At 40.4% G+C, this 20,855-nt stretch overlaps 2 protein-coding genes across 10 annotated transcripts in view; one reads left to right on the top strand and one right to left on the bottom strand.

Annotated features, from left to right (window-relative positions):
- LOC113571355 (formin) overlaps window positions 1-4,882 on the bottom strand; it is a 61,820-nt gene extending 56,938 nt beyond the window's left edge. Inside the window, exons 1-2 of the mRNA XM_027000238.3 lie at window positions 4,724-4,882; window positions 1,843-3,632 (exon numbers count right to left, since the gene is read on the bottom strand). Of these exons, the coding sequence (XP_026856039.2) occupies window positions 1,843-3,511 (1,669 nt within the window). The 5' untranslated portion in view covers window positions 3,512-3,632; window positions 4,724-4,882. The remainder of the gene's footprint in view (window positions 1-1,842; window positions 3,633-4,723) is intronic.
- Window positions 4,883-7,904: 3,022 nt separating this feature from the next.
- The window catches only part of LOC113571324 (ryanodine receptor 3), a 145,761-nt gene continuing 132,810 nt past the window's right edge, over window positions 7,905-20,855 (top strand). For all 9 annotated transcript variants that reach the window (XM_081722275.1, XM_081722269.1, XM_081722273.1 and 6 more), the window contains exon 1: window positions 7,905-8,235. In XM_081722275.1, coding sequence (XP_081578401.1) covers window positions 8,185-8,235 — 51 coding nt within the window. In that variant the 5' untranslated portion in view covers window positions 7,905-8,184. The remainder of the gene's footprint in view (window positions 8,236-20,855) is intronic.

Genomic DNA, 20,855 nt, shown 5'->3' with positions numbered 1-20,855 from the left:
AGAATAACCAGTATCTGGTTGCAGTATTTGGTTTGGTGTTGGTTTAATGTTGACTTTGCACCACTTTAAGAACTGTGAACTACTTGCACCCACTTGGGGAACTGTGAAGGGCAGGTGGAAATCTTGTCAACATTGTTCTTGTTGTGCTATTTTTCCTTTACATTTGCCCTGATAACATTTCACGAGTAATCAATTATTGAAAGAAGTATCTCATCACTAGAGATGCTATAACAACTTTGATTTTTCACATGATCCAAATGTCCACATCTGAAGGAGAGGGCTTTTTATAACTAAGGCATGCTGTACAGAATACACGTGCAATGCAGTTGCTCATTTTGCTACTCAAAGTGCATATGTCTTACATTGTGAAGGCAGTACCAGAAGCTGTATGAACAGAAAAGTAAATTATATACATATAAATCTGAAGCAGATTCCAGGTGAGTATACTGCAGTGTACTGTAGTAAGAAATGTAGATATATTCAAAATTGTAGTGAAGTACACAAAATTATTCTGAATTAGTAGTAGGAGAAACCAGTTTGTATATGAAAAAGTAGATGTTTAAAAAAAAAAAATGAAAAAAAAAATCTAACATTTTCATATACAGACTGGTTCCTCCTACTATCAGTTCAGAAGCACTTTGCTTGCATAGCTGATGAAGAATTTCTGTCTGAAACATCCTGTTTCTCTGGAAACTTTGTACTTGTGATGGATGGCAGGAGTAGTTATCTGTACAAGATCATTACAGACTGATAGTTAAGTGGGGAATATATCTAAAAATCTATACAAACTGTATAATTTGCAATATATAAATGTAATTAATTGATCTTGTTAAATGAATGAATTGATCTTTGACATATACATTCCAGGAAGCTTTGTTGATAATACATTTGTTACTGTGTGAGTCTAATATGATCATGACCTAATGGCTTTAGCCAAAAACAGAGACCTGACCTTTACATGATATTCCCTGTCTAACCAGACAGCCCCTCAGAAGAACCAAAATAGGCACTGCCATGAATATGAATCTATGATCAAATTAGCAGGTGAGTTGGAAATTAGACAGGACAGCTTGGAGTGGGTTGGCAGCATCCCCCAACAAAGGAGCTGTAAGGTACAATGTCTGATAGTTCATGAGCAAATCACATAATCCACTGATTTGAGGTCTGTGATGTTTACAATGGATTTACTGATAAGACTAAACATAAATGTAATGTACATTTTTTCTTCCTTACTGATGCTGTCCCTAATACCCATGAGACAAAGTTATTTTTCTGTTCAAGCAGCACAGAACCTTAATCCTCATTTCTAAGTAATTCCCATGAAGCAGCCAGTCTGGATACTTAAAAACAAGGCAACATTCCTTTAATTCAACAGGATGTAGATCCAGAGGTGTACAGCAAACTGGCAGTCCACCAGTTGACATTATGGGAGCAGCGCAAATCTTTGAAACAAAGGCTGATCAAGTCACTTTGATCTATGAGCGCAGGGTGGGGTAGCATGTTGGGGGCACTCAGCCTACAATACGAACTCTCCCACTCACATATGTAAATATATGCACACGATTGCTTGCAAAATATTTCAAAATAGGTCATGAAAGGAGAGACCTAAATTAAGGGGTTTTTTTTGCAACAGACAGAAAAATATTCTATTAACCTTATGCCAAAACTGAAGACTACAAAAATATTTGTTACAATTCATAACTTATATATCCCCAGATCTACCTGCTGGCTATTATTGGACCCATGCAGTAAGTGTTTTAATCAAATTAATGTGGGTAATCCAGCTTTCCTAGAAAACATGTTCAGCTTTGGGATACATAGAAAATGTCACCTTTCACTCACCTGTAGCTGTAGAAGCAGCTGTGCTGGTAGTGTTCCATCTGGAGTTCCCAGCTACCTCTCGGCTGAGGTTCAGATCCAGCCTTGCAATAGTTCTACAGTTGCCATTTTGATCTATAACCTCTGATGTGACTTCAGGCTGGTCCCCTTGTTCTGCCCATGGATGAGCTGCTTCATGGGACCACCTATCTCCATTCTTGTCATTGCTCCCGTTTTCTCCAGGCAGTAGTTCAATGCGGTGGTTGAGTTGGGGACTTGACAGCTTGGAGGGTAGTGGTGACAGGACAGGGGACATGCTCTGGAGATTGTTGGTTGGTGGGTAGGACACACTGAAAACCTCAGAAAGGGAGGGGGATGTGGGGCTTTTGGTCCAGGATCTTAAGTTGGAGGATCTAGGCTGAGCTTGAACACAGAGTGAGATTGGAAGCCTTATTGCCTCAGAAGATCTATTCTGGACTTTTGACTCCCACTTGTTCCCCTGAGTAGAGTTTTCATTTATGGCCGTCACCTCTTCTTGACTCTTCTTGATGCTTTGGCAAGGACGCTGACCTAAGATGGAATTTTTATTACAGGTATGAGGCACAATATTAACAGCACAAAAGGAAGCCCCTTTGGCACACAGCGTGGAATTGTGGTCCAGTGCATCCTTTGTCATCACTTTAACTATCAGGTCCCTTCTGTTGATTTCATCAAACTGCTGAGTGGTGGTCTTACCTCCAGGCATCTCTCTCAAATTCTCATTTACAGTAAAGCTGCTTTCTCTGCTGGGTCGTATGTTATTCTCCCTGCTCATTTGCTCCTGTTGGATATGGTCAAAGGACTCTTCCATGAAAGCATAAGATGGAGCTCCATAACCCAGGCAGAGTGGGTCCTCAAACTCAGCCAACTCAGGGCAGAGATCCAGTTCTGACCCAAATAAATGTGAGTCCTCTCTGATGTCCCAACCTTCTTGAGTGGTGTGGAATGGTACTTCCATTGGCAGAAAAGGCTTGCTGTTGTTAGCCCAGGGATCTGAGCTGGAGGTATCTGGGGCAAGAACAGAGACTGGATTTACATCCACCTTTTGGGGTCCAGCTGCCTCCAAATGAGTTTGCCAAAATCCCGAAGCTGTTGTGCTTTCCACTTTCTTCATTTTACCCTGAAAGAACTCCTCAGCACTGTCAATTTTCTTTCCACCCTCTTTCTTCAACTTTCTGACCTGGAATGCCACTGTCTTATGCTCTGGGGACAGTGACAGGGCATGCTGAGGATCACTGCTGCTAAGACCATGTGTTAGATGTCCCTCAATTCCTTCAGGCTGACCCTGGAGCTTGCCATCCTGGTTGCCCATTCTGATCCTGGCTGCACAGTCGCTGCACAGAGACAGCAGATCCGTCAGCAGCTGCCAATGTTCTGCAGATAGCCAGGGAAGCTTAGCTAAAGCACCCTTTGTCACGCCACAGGCCTGTAAGAAGTCGCCTGCTGGCCTGTAAGACTGGCTTCTTTGTTTGGCCCAAGCTAGACTTTCACCCATATGATCATGCTGATTAGTGTACAGGGGTTGGTGGTCACGAGGTGAGCTTGTCCAGCCTCGAGCCCTCTCAGTGGGGAAGTACAGGCTGATGTGGCTGGACTCTTCGATGGGTTTGTACAGACAAAGTACTGTGTGTGTGCCCTCCATTATAGGAGCCATTTAATTAATTGCACACGCATCAAATGGACAAGCTATCCCAAGATTCCTGGCTTTTGTGGTGGAACACTTGTGAAAGAACCGAGTGTTTTAAAAGGTTTTCATCACCTGGGTGATCAATGGTCTGTAAAAGATAAGGGGGCATTGCATATGATCATAAAGCAGTTCAAGAACTGCAGCAGGGGAATAAAAAGAACATTTTATAAAATGTCTGACAATGCAACATTTCATTAGCACAAGTGGAAATTCAGTTTACTTCTGTCAAATCAGAATGAAATGTCTCAGGTTACACAGAAATGCAGAATATTTCAGATGACCACTTAATAATTTCAGCATATGAATTTAAACTTATTGCATGATGACTACTGGCAAATATTTTCTGAATTCTTTCTTATAAACATGTTGAGTGATATAGTAAGGAATGGAATACAAATTAGAATACAAAACAAAGATAAAACACTATTATGCAATATCAGGCTTCTACAGCCAACTGCCTGAAAGAGCATTTCCTGGAACACTGTCAAAAAGAGATTATAATAAAAGAAATCATATGAACTGTGGCCAGGACAAAACAGAGTATAAATATATTTTTAAAAATGTGTGTACAAAATACAAAATTAAATAAACCATAGTTTACTGAACCATAAGTAACCGTAGTTAATATATAACTATATATATATATATAATATATAACTATATATATATAACTATATATATATAACTATATATATATAACTATATATATATATATATATAACTATATATATATATATATATAACTATATATATATATATATATATATATATATATATATATATATATATATATATATATATATATATATATATATATAAAAAAACTGGGACCAAGACAATCCAAGATTCACCACAGATCATAGTCTCACTGAGTTCATTTACAGTTATTGAGAACTTATATTTGCATCAATGAGTCGCTGCTATTCGTGTGGTTACTTTAGCCACCAACGACAGCTTGTTCACAATGAAAAAACATAACTAGTAAATAGTTATTCCAGCAACCCTGTATCACAGCTGTGAGGAAATAGCGTGTTATTAAGTTGTGTGTTCTCTTGTTGTGCCTCAACAAATAGAGCTACAACCTGCATGCATCCCGTTCCGCAGTATCTAAATGTTACGTAACAACTACAAAATCAACAATCAGGTATTTAAAGTGCAGAGAGTGAGTCACGCGCTTACCATTTTCGCTTGCATGACGGATATGCTTCGCTCTCCCTAAAACAAACCAGCGCTCAGCTCTGTCTTTTGGAGGACAGCGCTCTCACCTTGTGTCTGACAGATGCTTGCACCTATTAGAAAGGGCAGCGTTCCGTTCTGCTGCTGTGATTGGTTGTCCGCAGCTGTGTAGGGGCCTACTTGAATTGTGTCATGCCTCAAGAGTAGGAGCGTTGCGGGCATCTGCGGATTTTCAGGTGCAGATGAGATCAAGAAGCAGGGAGGTCCACGTCCATACGCGCTATAGCCGAAAACTTAAAGGGCACCAACAGCGAATGTGGTCGCGTCGTAGATTACATATTGATAGGGCTGGTTAAACCAAGCAATCGAAAAAAGTAAACCTTTTTGTATTTAGCATACGAATGATAGCTTGATTGCTCTTAAATGGATACGTTCAGCAGTTGCCCCTGAAGCGCTCACTTAACGCGAAGGTGATAATACACTTGTAGACGGTGAAATTCCCGTAGGGAAAACAACCACTTTTAAATCAGCCGCTCTTAAATAGACATGTTCTGATTAGTATCCCAAAACTACTCTGTGTAATACACAGAGGGTATTGCTTTTGTGATTGCGGATGTACAAGAAAATGAGTAGTTCAAAAACAAGTAACATAACAAAAGTGACTGTAATCTATAAATGTTACTTGGATGGATGCACAAGTGTCATGTACATACTACATAACATAGTTTAGTCGGTTATTATGTTATTGCTATCACACTGTGCTAAATGGTGCTGTTACACACATCAACATATCTAAGACATATGAACATGACTGTCCCAGTTACTTATAGAATTTAGCTGACACTTTTACTTAAAGCAAGTTACAGTTACAACTGAACACAACTCAAGCAATTGAGGGTTAAGGACATTGCTCAGGGGTCCAACAAAGACACCCTGGCAAGGGTGGGGCTTGAACAGGCAACCTTCTGGTCACTAGTTGAGTACCTTAACCACTGAGTTACACTGCCTGAAAAGCATTAAAATGATTTGACATTAGACATTAGAACCAAATTATATTTTAGTATCAATTTTCACCCATGTAACACATATTATGAAGCACAAGGTAGTGATGTAACAGAACACTGAAACTCAGGTGCATTGATTATAAAGGTAATTACATGATTCTGTTGGTCCAATGCACATACATTGATGCATATTGTTAAAAAAGATTTTGGAGTTTGATGATAACAATGCAGTTTGGTAAGCAGAGCTAAATAAATATTTAGCATATATTTGATCATGGCATTTATTTATACTCATAGTATATTTATACTCATGGTACTTTATTTCTACTGAGAAGAATCTTACTGTAAAAACAGTGGAAATGTCACAAAATACTGAATCATTGCTTTAAAAATCGTATGTTGCTTAAGGCTGTTAGTTAATATGGGGACAAGAAAACATTTTTGCTGTTTTTTGAGGGTGCAGTGTTTGGACCAGAGGATCACAGCAGAATGGAGCAACTGCCCATTTTCATTGGTAAATGCTCTAGGACTGTAACAGCTGGCTTCAAGGCCATTGTGTGTTCTGCATTATTGATGAAAGGAAGTCGCTTACCTTGGCATCATTCAGTGTGCTCTAATGCCACATGATGTCCATCAGATGCAGCAACTGACCTCAGTTTTTGGAACTATAGCAAATAGCACATGCTCATTGCTGGATTGGAAAGGTGCTGCTGTACTGCAACTTACAATACTTACTATACTGTACTTGCTATACTCTAACGTGCATCTCATTAGTGATTAATGATGAATGAAAAATGTTAGTGCTACAATTAGACAATCTCACGGAAGCGACTTGCCAAATCAGGTATTTTGTCTGTTTATATGTTCTGACCAACTATTAGTTTGTGTAACAGAATGGGTATTAGAATGTAAAAGATTTAATTACATGTCTTTAGTTTTCAAGGTAAAAGATCAAACGTGTGTGGACGTGTCATCTAAAACAGATACGATTGACCATTGAAATTCATCATTGCTTTGAGGTTAGGGCAGTAGAGGGCAGCAGATAACCACGGACATTCACTTACTACCTCATCATGTAGGTCTGGTTCAGGCAGAAATCGGATTTAAAAAAGAACCTAAAAATATCAGATTATGAGATAACGTTACACTTGCCAGTGCAGAAATACTGATGCAAATACACTGATAGACTATCAACTAACAAACTTGAAAAATATTTGATTACAAAAGAACAATCTTTATAAAAAGGATTATAAACAAATTATCAAACAAAAGTTCTCTCACTGTAATCCTGTTGAAAGTTTAATGGATTTGTTTAAATAACCAAAAGTTGTTTTTTTTCCAATCTGAACTCTTTAACATCCACTGTGATTTAATTTAAACACATTATTTTTTAAAACATCTTTATCTTATGAAAACTGCAGTTGATTTTATAACCACAGCTAGCCTATCGAATGTTTTGTATTTTTATACAATGTATTTTTAAACAACATTCTTACGTCTTCGAGTTCAGAATTAAGTCGCATATAAATAATGTACTGCATACTGCATATACTGTAGCGATGAACTTTGTTTCATTCGTTTGTTATGATCTATGTAGGGACGCCTGTGCGGAGACGACTGCGGCCATCTCTCTCCTGGTATACATTAGGGACCTACATAGCGCATACATTGCACATACATAGAATGCTGCATTACTGTACTATTCCGGCTAAAGCTCTGTGCACGTGTAAAAAGGTTTACCAGCATTTAACATTTAGGATTTCCGTCTAAGTAAGCAGCTCTTAAAATGTGAGAAAGGCAGGTTTTAGATAGATCTTTGCTGATGTATGATATGATTAATCGTGATATCATGATTGCAAGAAGCCCAATAGAAAGAAGCGCCAATGAAGCTGTTATGACAAGGATGCTATTGTTTTAACAGCAAGACCTTTGCATTTCAGAAATATAATCTAAATACACAGAGGCATCTATATAGGCTAAAGGAGTGAAAGGGGGACAAACATTTTTAATCGCCTATTGCATGAGTCAATAGTACAGTTAAACATAACAGTGAATCTATTTGTAGCCCATTCATGTGTCACGACCGGTGCCTTTAAGCTTTATTTGAAACAACACGCTTTAACATGTGCATTAATAAACGACAATGGTGACGTCAAAGACAAGACCCCAATGCCGTATTTTGACTGCAAGACCGCGTTTGAGCGGAACACAGCTTCGATTAGTTTCCCACTCGCTACGACACGTCTTGGAGTGCCGATGCGCACTCTCTGCGCCGGGAACAGCACCGCTGGCGCCTTGTACTGAGCGGACTTGAGTGACAGGCTGCAGCGTACCTGGGCTCCTCAGGCTCCCCTGTATGGCTGTGGATTAGCTATATGCTAATAACGACAGGAGTGAGGAGCGGCGGCGAGGAGCTGCGAGCCCACAGCGGAGGCTAACAAAGTCTGAGCAGGCTCCAGAATGGCCATGGCTGAAGGCGAAGGGGAAGATGAGATACAGTTCTTACGGACAGTAAGTAGCTTGGGCTCATTTTTGTCTCGTGCTCTGAGGTCTCGGAAAGTGTGTCTTTGTGTCTTATCCCCTACAAGCACCATCGTCGCGTGCCCACTGACACAAAATACCCACATGAGATCGAGAGAAATGCGGTTCATTTTCTTATTTTGTGATGCCGTATCTGTTGATTTTGGGGGATAAAAGCCGTCGTCACTTTTCATATTGATTCATACAGGTCCAGATTTCACCGTGTTTTATTAGGCTGTAAGAAGGTTTCTGTTCTCAGTTCTCGCTGACAGATGTAGGGTCTCATCAAGGTTGATATTTTTTTGCGCATCGCATAAGGCAATGTTGTAGAACGGAACTTCTGTTTCGCTATATGGTTGAACTGCTGCCACTGGTGAATCTCGATATAAGGCGTTTAACTGCATTTTCCTTTGTGCTTAATCTACGCCAACCTTCACGTCCTTGACTTGTTTTCTCCATACACCTCGAGCTAGGCTCCATTTGAATGACTTCAGCTTGGATGCACAAACTCAGCCGGGAAAGCGTGGTCGCTGCTAAAATCAGACTATACAGGTGGTAGCAAAACTGCTTTGCAAAAAGATTTATCACCACGGTTTATTTCTGTTTTTCAGAAGGCAAAGGTTAAGTGGTGCTGTTAGATGTGGATTAATGAAAACCCTCTGTCGTGAAGTAGAGATTGAATCAGTGTCCTAACAGCTTAAAACACTTGTTGACTTATCTACCCTTAACCTTTGATCGCTTTGCCACCTGCTAGATTGGAATGAAGAATGCTTTATTCAGGCAACACGCAGAAGCCCACTGGCAAACGGTGACTGTTTTAATTTGCGTGGGCTAAATGCATACTACAATATATATCTTTGACATTCTGTAGCCTACGGCTTCAGAAGTTGATTTCAGTGGTGGTTGCCGCCCCTTTCCAAATTACGCACTACTAGCACGTGAGAATGGGCTTTGGACAGGCTGACAGAATAGCGCAATCATCTTCGTCTGTAGTCAGTACAGAGGATGCACACAGTAATCGAGGTATCAGACGTAGTAAAACATCATACCTGTGTTTTGAATTAATACAAATAATGTTTTTTTTTTCTTCGTGCTGACAGGAACCAGAAAGAGGGATGGCATTATAATGAATATTTTAAATTCAGTTGATTTTTTAAAAGTACTAAGTAAATAAAGATGACTATTGCTATTATTATTCATAACTAAATTATTGCTAAAACAAACACATAATACAAACAACTACAAACATAACCTGAAATGTGTTTCAATGCTTCTCTCTTCATGTCTGGATTGTTTTCCTTTTTGAAAGCCAAAAGTGTGCCCGCACACTGGGACCTCTTGACTGGCATAGGATAGATCTGAATGGCGTATACATATCCCATAACGGGTTGTTCAAAATGTGCATAACTGCATTCCAAGACAGACTGCTTTGAAGAACAAATTTTCATTACTGACATTACTGACAAATTGCCTGACAAATCCATTATTTTTGGCCACAATACATATCTGTTATAATCTGATGGAATGTTTTATAATGCAACAGTGACGTTTTTGATCTTTTATAAATATCTTTAACTACGATGAACAATAATTAGCATATAAGTTGTCAGTACTCACTGGTCAACTACTAGCTAAGGGCCCAGTTTATATGTGAGACAAACTCACCCGCTAGACTGTCCACATACCAGTACATCTGAAATCGGATTAGACTTTGAAATCTAAAGATCTTCATTAGTTACCATGGACCTCAGTTACCATGGAGCTCTTTCAGATGTTACAGGGCATCTTGATACAGATTTTTTTCAAATGGACAATGAAGAAAGACCTTACTGGCCAATTATAACATTACACTGTAAAGTTTTTTTGCATAACCATTTCCTATGAAGCACAACCAGGCACACACTCACAGATGAGTGGATAAGTTGCGTCTTGGGGATATAACGGTTATCAGTAGCAGTGTGAGAATATTGTACTCTACCCAGTTACTGCAGGACAACTGCGTTTTCTTGCTGAGCAGAGCTCTGTGAGCTTCTTCAAAACTCCTCTAGTAATGCAGCTGTCCTGCAGCTCTTTCGGTATCAATGCACATGACTTGGGTGGCCTGTGGGTTTATCTTCAATCTTGCATAACGTCATGGCTTTGCATGTCTGGATAAGCACTGTGTGCGTGAGAAACAGAGAGAGACGTGAGTCACCATTTCTGCATGCAAGCTACCTGCGGGGGCTGGAGAATTCATGACGCCACACTGGATGTGTGCAGAGAGGGTGCTTGCAGGCCTCTTCATCCTCCGCTTCTATAAATGCCCCTACTGCCAAGCCTGGAAGGTATACTCTTTAATATAACAAAAGATAAAAAAGGTAAAAGGTAAAAGTTTTTTCCAATGCAGGATGAAACATTATTTCATAAACTGAGTTTATGTTTTTAATAGAAAGTGCAGAAATAGACACACACACACACCCTTCACACATATGCATGTTCATATGGTTTTTGCTACTGTAATTCCTTACTTCCTTTAGTGTTGGGTTAAGTGAAATATGGGAGTCAGTTGCAAAAGGCAAGAAGAAACACTGAAACTGAATCTGAACTGACATTTAGGTTGACTTTCAGGATGACAATTTTAGACACAGCCTTGTACAGTGTCCACAGGAAGTATATTAGAGGCAGATTTCAGGAACATAACCCCCTATAAAACCACACATTTCAAATAGCCATTGGGATTAATGAGAAACAGTGTGAGTCACATTGCTATAAAGTATACTGCTGTAAACACATTGGGGATGAGGTGTGGGTTCAGCTCATTCACACATGTTACCTCAGGGACATGTCAGGTGTATTGCTGGATCCATGCAGATCATTGCGTGGAAGTGCTCAGCGAAGTGTGCTATCCCTGCAACTGATATGTACATTTGCAAAAGCCTGACTGCTTTCCTCTTGGACCCCAAGCCACAATTGATCACGGTGCAGCTGGCATTGGATTCTAGCTGTGAGATGTGCCTATGCTTCATAGCATGCTATATTCCTATAACCTGTGCCTTTTGGGAGCTCCGCTGGTCAAGAGTCTTGAGCCTGATGGATCTTAGCTCTCCTAGGGTGTTTTGACTCTAATCCATAGTGCCCCCTGCTGGTGGACCAGCTTTTGTGGGCAAATCAGTGACCACTTCCTGCATGCTACTCAGGTAACTTCTCTTTGCTCTACCCCAGACACGATTCTCTGTGCTGTCTCTTCCAGCCTTCATTCTCATATTTGTTCTTTCGTGCCACAGGGATAACATGGGGAGCTTTAACCCCAAAGATGAAGATGTGGTACTCATAAGAATTGTGTATCACAGATTTTTACAATTATTTTCACACTTGTCTCAGTTCAATGTCCATTTTTTCAAAACACTTAACACATTCACTATATCAATAGACTGTGTGAACTAAGTTGTCTATACTTTTCCATTGCCTTGATAAAAAAGGAACTCAATCACCACTTCTTCCAAAATTCATGAAAACCTCTCTCAATCACTGTTCACCAACAACAACAGTCTGTACAACTACAGCAAATTTTGCAGACATTTAGATACTCTGTTCAAAACAGTGAACTTTCAGTTAACCCAACAAACATTTGATCACTGTGGGTGGAAATGTTTTGCATTTTGACAGACAAATGAAAATATACACTTGAAATATGTCAGACAGATTATTCTGATTTTAGAAGAAAGTTTATTCAATTTGTTCTTTTTTTTTTTGTTTACAGCCTTATTACCATCGATACAAAAGTGGTCATATTTGCATTGAAATGTTCATGTATATAGGGAAAATATAAATGTAGTTGTCACAAAAGATTTTTCCATTATTACTGCAGTACATGTACTGCTGAAACACCTGGCTGCCATTTCATTTAACAACCTACCCAGATAACATTCAATGTGATGTTGATGAAACTCTATGGCCAAATGCAGTGGAGAGGATAGATGGACCAAACCAACTGGAGACATCTGATACTAACAAGCAAACAAATATGTGAGAATTACTGCATATACTGGACATATTGATTTCATATTACTGTGTTTGTTATTGATTGTATATATTGTGAGAACAAATGGCAAAATATAGTAAACCATTGGAAGAATACTGTGGCTTTTGTGATTTGTTTCTTTATCATATAATGTTTTACATTATACAGTAAATATTGCTATTTTGGGTTTCCGATACAGTAAAACATTTTTTTCTTTTACAGTTTACTGTAAATTTACTGTAACATACTCACTGTTCTGAGAGGTAAGCCAACAGATCAGGAGTTTCTTTATCTGGCTTGAAATATTTGTGGATGCAAAAATACAGGAAAGGGAAACATATAGTATATGTATTTTTGCAATGTTATAAGTTGTTTGCGTTTTGAAGTTCATTGTACATTGAGTGACAAAGCGTTCTTTTGGAAGAAAGCATATGTTATAGTTATGGCAGTCTGAGTCACTTTTGGATAAAATATCAAGTGTTTTTTGGTGGTTGAATTGCATTTCGCACCAAAGGCTTACTGATGTGCAGAGGTGTGTTTCAAAAGCATACTGTGTAAAGAGGTTTGAAGAAGTGGACATTGTATTGAGACAAGTGTGAAAATGATTGTAAAAAAAAAACCCTGTAATGTGTAAAATAACATCTGTACATTCATTAGCCGATAATCATATGGTCTGACTAAGCACACTGCAGTCCCTGTTCATTAGCCAGTGGTTGCTAAGGCTGGGTATTACAACTCATTTCATGATATGTAACATGATATGGATGTCAGGATACAATACAATATGACACGTAACAGTCTGTTATACTCACTAATTTTATTAAGGTAAATGTTACTAAAAATTCTATTATTATTGTTGTTAACAATAATAAATTAATAAATAATAACAAATAAAGACATAACGCAATAACGCCCATGTTTCAAATCTGACCTAGTCTTGCAGATTTCTCCTTTGTAACATACAAAGTGTAACGGCCCAAGTGCTGCAGGGTGCGGAACAGGACGCACAGAATCCCTTGACGCAGTGAAACATTTATTGACATAAAACATAAATGACACAAAGGATTTAGCCCTTTCTCTTGCAGGAAGCTGCCCAGGTGCTTTTGCAGTCTTTTGTAATCTCAAAGCTAGAATACTACAACTCATAACTTGCTGGTCTTCCTCTAAGAGCCATCAGACCTCTACGACTACGTCCAGAATGCAGCAGCAAGACTGGTCTTCAGTCTTCCGAAGTTCACACGTCACTCCACTGCTGCGCTCCCTTCATTGGCCTCCAGTAGCTGCCTACATCATATCTAAAACCTTGTTGCTTGCGTACAAAGCCAAAAATGGACCAGCCCCTCCATACATGATGTCAGTGGTCAAAGCCCGATCCATTCTTTGAGTACTTAGAAACTCCAAGTACGGCTCGGCTTGAAATACCATGCTTCAAGTCTCATGAAAGACAAGCACTGAGACTATTATCAGTCCTGGCTCCTAGATGGTGGAACGAACTTCCACTTGCTGTCCGCAGAGTCCCTCGCAGTTTTCAAATGCAGACTGAAGACCCCTCTATTTGTGGAATATTTAAATGAACACTGACCCTGCTCCTGTGTTGACTAACTGACACTAGTACTTATTGTAGGGTATTGTTTATTGAATTGTCACACATGTGCTGTCTGTAATAACGTCTGCACTTAAACTTGAATGCATCAGTTTCACACAGGGTAAACATTCATAATGCTGAAAACCTGTAATTGTATTGATTCATGTATAAGTATTCACCATATATTGCTATATTGTTATTTTTTCTACACAGCTCTAATGGTCACACTTGGCTCATTATAGAAGCCATTAATTGGATAATGGTTGCTGAGGTGTTTTGCTCCGTGAATCCTCTGTTTTCAAAGGCTCGCTGTCACTTTAAGAAGCTCAGCAGCTTGTTGCATTCCACAATGGGGGACAGCAACTGGCTGGTTTTTAGAAGGGGTTCATTGTTTGTATGTGTGCTGATTGTTTGTATTTGTGCACGTGTGTGTGTGTGCGCGTGTGCGTGTGTGCGTGCCTCCATGCATGCGCGCATGTGTGTGTGTCGAGAATGCAAAGCAGACATGCATTGTGGTGCAGAGTGACAGTGCAGCAGGTGTTCTTGAGCAGCAGAACAGACTGTGGTATGGGCCAAGTGTTCTCAGTTCAGTAGTTATTCAGCATCTTCAGACCCCGCTGTCATCCCAACTGCCACCCGCTTTCCTACTATCTGTCTCGGGTGCACATTCTTAATGATTTACACTCTTAAAGTGGAACTCTCTGAACATGACAGCACATAGAACCATCCTACTTTCAGTCATACCACCTTACTCTTCCAGTACACAGAACATCTGAAGATGCTGAATAACTACTGAACTGAGAACACTTGGCCCATACCATACTGATGTGTTTGTCTTGAAAAGTGAAATATGAATACATGTGACACAAAAACATATGTTAATACAGTCCAACACCGGGACAGTGAACTGGGGTTGTATATGTCATTCTGGTAGCTGTGTTAATACAGGACATTAGATTTTTGTCTCTTTCATTAGATTTAGTCTCTTTCTTCCTGTCACATTTTCTCTTTCTCACTCTCTCACTCACTCTGTCACACACACACACACGCACATACACACACACACACACACACACACACACACACACACACACACACACACACACACACACACACACACAGGGTGTGTCGTGTCAGTCATTTGTAAAAGCCCAAGGTGAGCATTAGCTGACGAGTCTCAGTCATAGTTCATCCCTGTTGGGGCCATTATGTCTCTTTGGACTCCTGCACGTGGAAGTGGCTCCTCACTCTTAGACTTGTCTAGGTTCTTCATCCTTGTCCTTTTCATTTTAAGTGAGGTGTTATAGTCACAGTGTGAATAACCAACAGAGGACCTGCTTCTCTCAGTTTCTCAGACCCCCTTCTCTGGTGTTCCCAATGAGGACTGCGCATATTCTTAGCTCTGGATGTGCTGAGTTGAGATGTGCTGGACATGGTGTTATGGAACCACTTCGGCAGCCCTCACTCTGAAACTCACCCACACACATGCACATGCATGCAAGCTGTGATGACCTGGAGGCGGTGATAACTGGAGCTTTCCAGCTGTTTGCAGTAATCCCTTGTAATTGTATTAGGTGCACAAACAATATACAAGTGTTTTGACTAGATTGACTGTATAGATCCCTTTGTCAAAACTCAGAATCACTGTTTATTTCAGGAAGAAAGCTTCTTACTTAAGCATGGATAATGACTAGATTCACTGAGAGCTGTTTTTCTACTGTGTAAATGATTAGAACTACAACCAGTTCCATTGCTAACCAGCTAATATTAACTGTTCTTACCATTTTTAAGGAGATGAATGTTTTTCAATGACTATAGGAATGTGAGCATGGATTAATATGGGTCCTTAAATAAATGACTCACCTCTGTCTGAGTTAAGACGGGTTCACACTTTGCAATAATCAACCCGATTTTGCTGTCGTAGGCCAAATTGCATATTACATACAAATATTTTTGGTTGTGAGTTAAAATCAGTGGAAGTAGAACGCAAAATGTGACATACTCTGTGATGGGTGATTTAGTGTCTCTGCAACCAAAAATGGATGACTTTTGAGTTATGGCAGTGTCAGAAAATGTAGATCAAAATTGCAGAAGCACTGCTCTGTGACTGCTCTTACCAGGCTCGTCTCCAAGGCACCAGCAAGAGGATGTCACGTGACAACTTCAAATACTGGCTGTGGCGAAATGTAAATGAAACAAGTGGGAGTTGAAAGAGTGGTTTGTAAAATCTCAGTTTTCACTTCTTGAAGCACGGTTTCTCGAGGGATAACATTGCCACTATTATGGCAAAGGTTTGTTTTTGTTTTCGCAATCCCATGTTCTGAGTACAGAGCATGCTCGTTCTTGATGTACAATGAATGTAGTCATTTCCTTTAATTGCATTGCTATCGTTAGAGAATCTTTATCGTATAGTTTGACTTTAAAAATACACAATATCACACAGTCATATGTAGAATTCTGATTTTACTGGCATCATCTCATGTCATACACAGTGACATATATACGACCACTGAAATTGGACAGTCTATGCCTGCTTAAAAGGGAATGCCTTAAGAAAAACTGCTCATCTCCTTTCCACATAAGATTGCATTAAAAAAAAGCTTAAATCTGTCAGCTAGACCATGTGTTTACATTTGCTGGTTCCAGGCAAAGACCGATTCACATTCCCATTACTAAACTTCTTCAAGCTTACAGTTTCTTGTGCATCTTTTTTTTTTACCATATATTTTGTCCATTTAATACTAATTAGCTGTCTGTGAAGTTGCTTCACTTTTCTCTGGAACAGCTGGATATGAAGTGGAAGGCTGTTGTGATGAGCAAGCCCATCTCAGCAGGAAGTATTTCCCTTTTACTCATCTCCATTAAGCTGGAGACCGACAGATTGTGCAGAATTAAGTGAACCTGCGGCGCACTGGGCATCCCGCTGAATGACTCCTCTAATGATCTATCGATCCACCAAAATGAAGAAATGTCCTTTCCACTGTCAGTGTTGCAGCTCACAATGCGCACTTGTCTGAGCATTCGCTTGTGCAATGCACGAGCCATGAGTCAGACAGTGACAGGTGCAGCAAGTTCACTTTATTTAAGACACCTGACTTCATGGATGTTTGTATCATTTCATATTCAGGATGTACCTAAAAAAACTTTTCTTTTTGTCTGAATTGGCTGACATCGATGTCTATCCTGAAACTTTGCTAAACAGCTCAAGCTAGAAGTGAAACCATCTGGGCAATACAGGACTATTACCTTTTTGAACCTAACCTCATGAGAAGGCAATATTAGTTGGGGAGCAGCAGATGTTTCAGGAATAGGCTTTAATGTTGAGGGGGTGTAAAGCACTTATTCTGTATCATAAACCAGATGATGAAGGCCAGGGTATTCCCCTCTACCAGTCTGGTTCAGGACACAAGCAGCATGTCTGCATGTCAGCTTTGCAATAGGGTCACCAGCAGCATTGTCACTCATCTAGAGGTATGGGTTCCAGCAATACAAACACTGTTATTGTAGTGTATTATTGAATCAACCTGTTGTTAAGGCTGGGAGCAGCAATCACTGCTGGTCTTGAACACATGTCCTACAGGCAGTAAACATAGGCTCTGAGCACTAGACCAAAGAGTCAGCTCTTTAGAACAATCTCCATCACACAACCTTCTCCTTCAGGAGGTGACAGGCTTTACTGTATTCACTTTCACACTCACACTGCATTCACTTTTAGGGAGCATACCCTTCACACTTTCCATGTGTCACTCACACATCCACCCTTTATCTAGGGTCATAGCCATGTCCCTCACCAGGGGTTCACACTGGGTTTTATAACATCCCTTCACAGCAGGAGCGATTCCTTTAACTTTGGGCACAGTCCCAGTGGCCTCCCAGTGCCATTTCACTACTCATACCATTTGAGATAAAGGATGAAAGCAGCATTCACACCAGCTGAGTACAGCAACCTGAGAGCAAGGCACCTAGGAGCCACGTGTTCTGGCTTGCACATATTGGATGCATGCATAATTGGTTTGGATTTCCTAACAGCAGCTGGGATCATGCAGTGAAACTGGACTTGGAGAGCTGAAGCAGTCCACAATGGCTATTGGAGGAGCAGAGTTATAGAGTCAGGGGTCTCTCGCAGTGTGGCCTTCATTTTCCATGGTAGAAGCTCCTGGCTCTGGGTGTGCCTGCAAGTGGCACTTGCTCCAGATACCAAAGAGAAGGCAGTATTCACATTAGGTGCCAGCTTCTGTTGGGTCACGGTCATGATCTTCGGGCTATGTAATGCACTGGCCACATTCGAGAGACCTCTTGGAGTGAGAGCTTGATGGCATTCCCAAGGATTGGTGCATCATCTATCTAGATGGTGGGATGGAGTAGGCAAGAGGCTGAATTGGCTGCAGTATGGTTCTGCTGGTTGGACTGTCGCCCAGATGTAGAATTATATGTGCACTTCTACAACCAGTGCACAGCAAAAGGGGGCCACTGCAGTACTTGCACATCTCACTTTAGTCTTGGGCTACTTTTCCACCACTGATTAAAGGAATAGCTATGCCCTCATAGCCATAGATTACATCACAAAGTGGCCCAAAGCCATGACAACAGAGCAGCTAGTGGTGGAGTTCTTCTGCTGGTTTGGAGGAGCTCCACAGTGACCAGGGCCGCAACTTTGAGTCAGCGTTAATGCAGAGGGCTGCAACTGGCTGCGTGTCAACACCAACACTCAGTTGCACAACACCAAGGTCCTGCTGGTGTGCTGCTCCACCTTGCAGGAGTCAACTGGGTTCACTCCATCCCTCCTAATGTTCAACTGTGAGCTCAGGATGCCCAAAGAGCTTATATTTGGCTGTCTGCCAGAATCAGAGGAGGACACTGCACCTAGAGCAGGATACACTGAGGAGCCACTGTCTCTGCACTGTGCACCAGCTCACCAGAAACCACCAGAGTGAAGCCAGCACATGCCAGAAATAAGCTTATGACTCGTGCTGCCATGGACAGCCACTCTCTCCAGGGATGCTACTATATTTACAATGTGAAGTATTATGTGAAATATTTCTAGTGATATGACATGTTGCATTATTTGAAATATGCACTGCTGTCATATATGTATATGTATGTATGTATGTATGTATGTATGTATGTATGTATATATAATATATGTGTGTATGTGTGTGTGTGTGTGTGTGTGTGTGTGTGTATGTGTATGTGTGTATAAAACTGTTATGCAACAATATAGCTAACTATGTATAGGTTTTAGAATTTAATACATTGTTGAGATCCCCAGAGTATGACTTACTTAATTTAGGCTCAAAACAGTGAGCAGTCATTTTTTCCTTTAGTAGGCCTATGCATAACAGACACTCTCTGTTGGGCTTGTTGCTTTGTGCATGCAGCATTATTATGAGTGGAATTCAATATGCTCAAACTACATGTTTTTCAGTGAGATGCAGAGTATTCATAAAAAATATCCTATGAATAGATATGACTCTGCTGACAAGAGGGTGAAGAAGCAGTACTGGCTCATATTTGTGAGTGTAGACTTAGTGTGCACGTGCCTTTGCTGAATCAGCATTACTTCAGGTTGGCAGTGGTGACATGGAGCCATAAAGTGGGTCCTGATGGATGGCCGTCGCTCATTTCAACTCGAAGCCATGACAAAGACGAGCACCATCCAGTTGTTTTACCTGATTTTTTTCTCTTTCACAGTTAGGCTCATTCATTTGGTTTCACTCGAAATGCAGTCGTTGAGGGGGGTATGCATAGTGCCTTAAGTAAACACTTTTCAAAACTTCCAAAAACTGTCAATAGTGATTACTATACTTGTCAGTATCTTTTCTTTGGGACAGTTTTATGATTAAGCGGTAGGAATCTCTGCAAGTGACCCATGGAATGAACAGCTACAGCCATGGCCAGAGGTTTTGAGAAGATTTTTTTAGATCCTTTGTCAGATGTTTATATGGTATAGTGAAGTACAATTCTAAGCATTTCATAGGGTTTTTAAACTTTTTATTGACAAATACATCCAGTTTCAGCAAAGAATAATATATATAGTGTTGACCCTTTTTTTTTAACACTTCTGCATTTCGCCTTGGCATGCTGGATATCAACTTCTGGGTAAAATCTTGACTGATGGCAACCTGTTCTTGCCTAATCAGTGCTTGGAGTTGATCACAGTTTCTGTGTTTTTGTTTGTCCAACCTCTTTTTGAAGATTGACCACAGGTTCTCAATGGGATTTAGATCTGGGGAGATTCCTGGCCATGACCCCAAAATTTCAATGTTTTGCTCACCGAGCCACTTGGTTATTGCTTTTGCCTTGTGACATGGTTCTTCGTCATGCTGGAAAGAGCATTGTTCATCACCAAACTGCTCCTGGATCGTTGAGAGAAGTTGGTCTTGGAGGATGGTTTGATACCATTCCTTATTCATGGCAGTGTTCTTAGGCAAAATTTTGAGCAAACCCACTCCCTTGCTCAGGAATGGCAGAAAGCAGGTGTGAGTGTATCTGCTAGCACAGTGAGGTGAAGGCTTTTGGAGGATTGCTTGGTGTCAAGAAGGGCCGCAAAGAAGCCACTTCTCTCCAAGAAAAACTTCAAGGACAGACTGACATTCTGCAGGAAGTATAGGGATTGGACTGCAGAGGACTGGAGTACCATTCCTTATTCATGGCAGTGTTCTTAGGCAAGGTTTTGAGCAAATCCACTCCCTTGGATGAGAAGCTTTTCTTCTCTGGACATCCAGATGTCCCAAACAGTCTGAAGGGGGCTTCATCAGAGAAAATACATTTTCCCCAGTTCTCTGCAGACCAATTGCAGGCCAAGGCGAAATGCAGAAGTCTTAAAAAAGAAGGGTGAACACTTTCTTTGCTTAAACTGGATATATTTGTCAATACCAAATTTAAACATACCATTTAAACATCTGACAAAAAAAACAGGCAGTAAAGTTTGTGCAAACCAAAATTTGCATCAGTCTCAAAACTTTTGGCCATGACTGTACACTTTTGCATATTTACCCAGTGTAACCAGATCTCTCAATTGTTTTG

This window comes from Electrophorus electricus, chromosome 10, assembly GCF_041902795.1.
Source record: "Electrophorus electricus isolate QZ-2024a chromosome 10, ASM4190279v1, whole genome shotgun sequence".
NCBI classification, from domain to species: domain Eukaryota; kingdom Metazoa; phylum Chordata; class Actinopteri; order Gymnotiformes; family Gymnotidae; genus Electrophorus; species Electrophorus electricus.
This window is presented reverse-complemented; position numbering and strand designations above follow the sequence as displayed.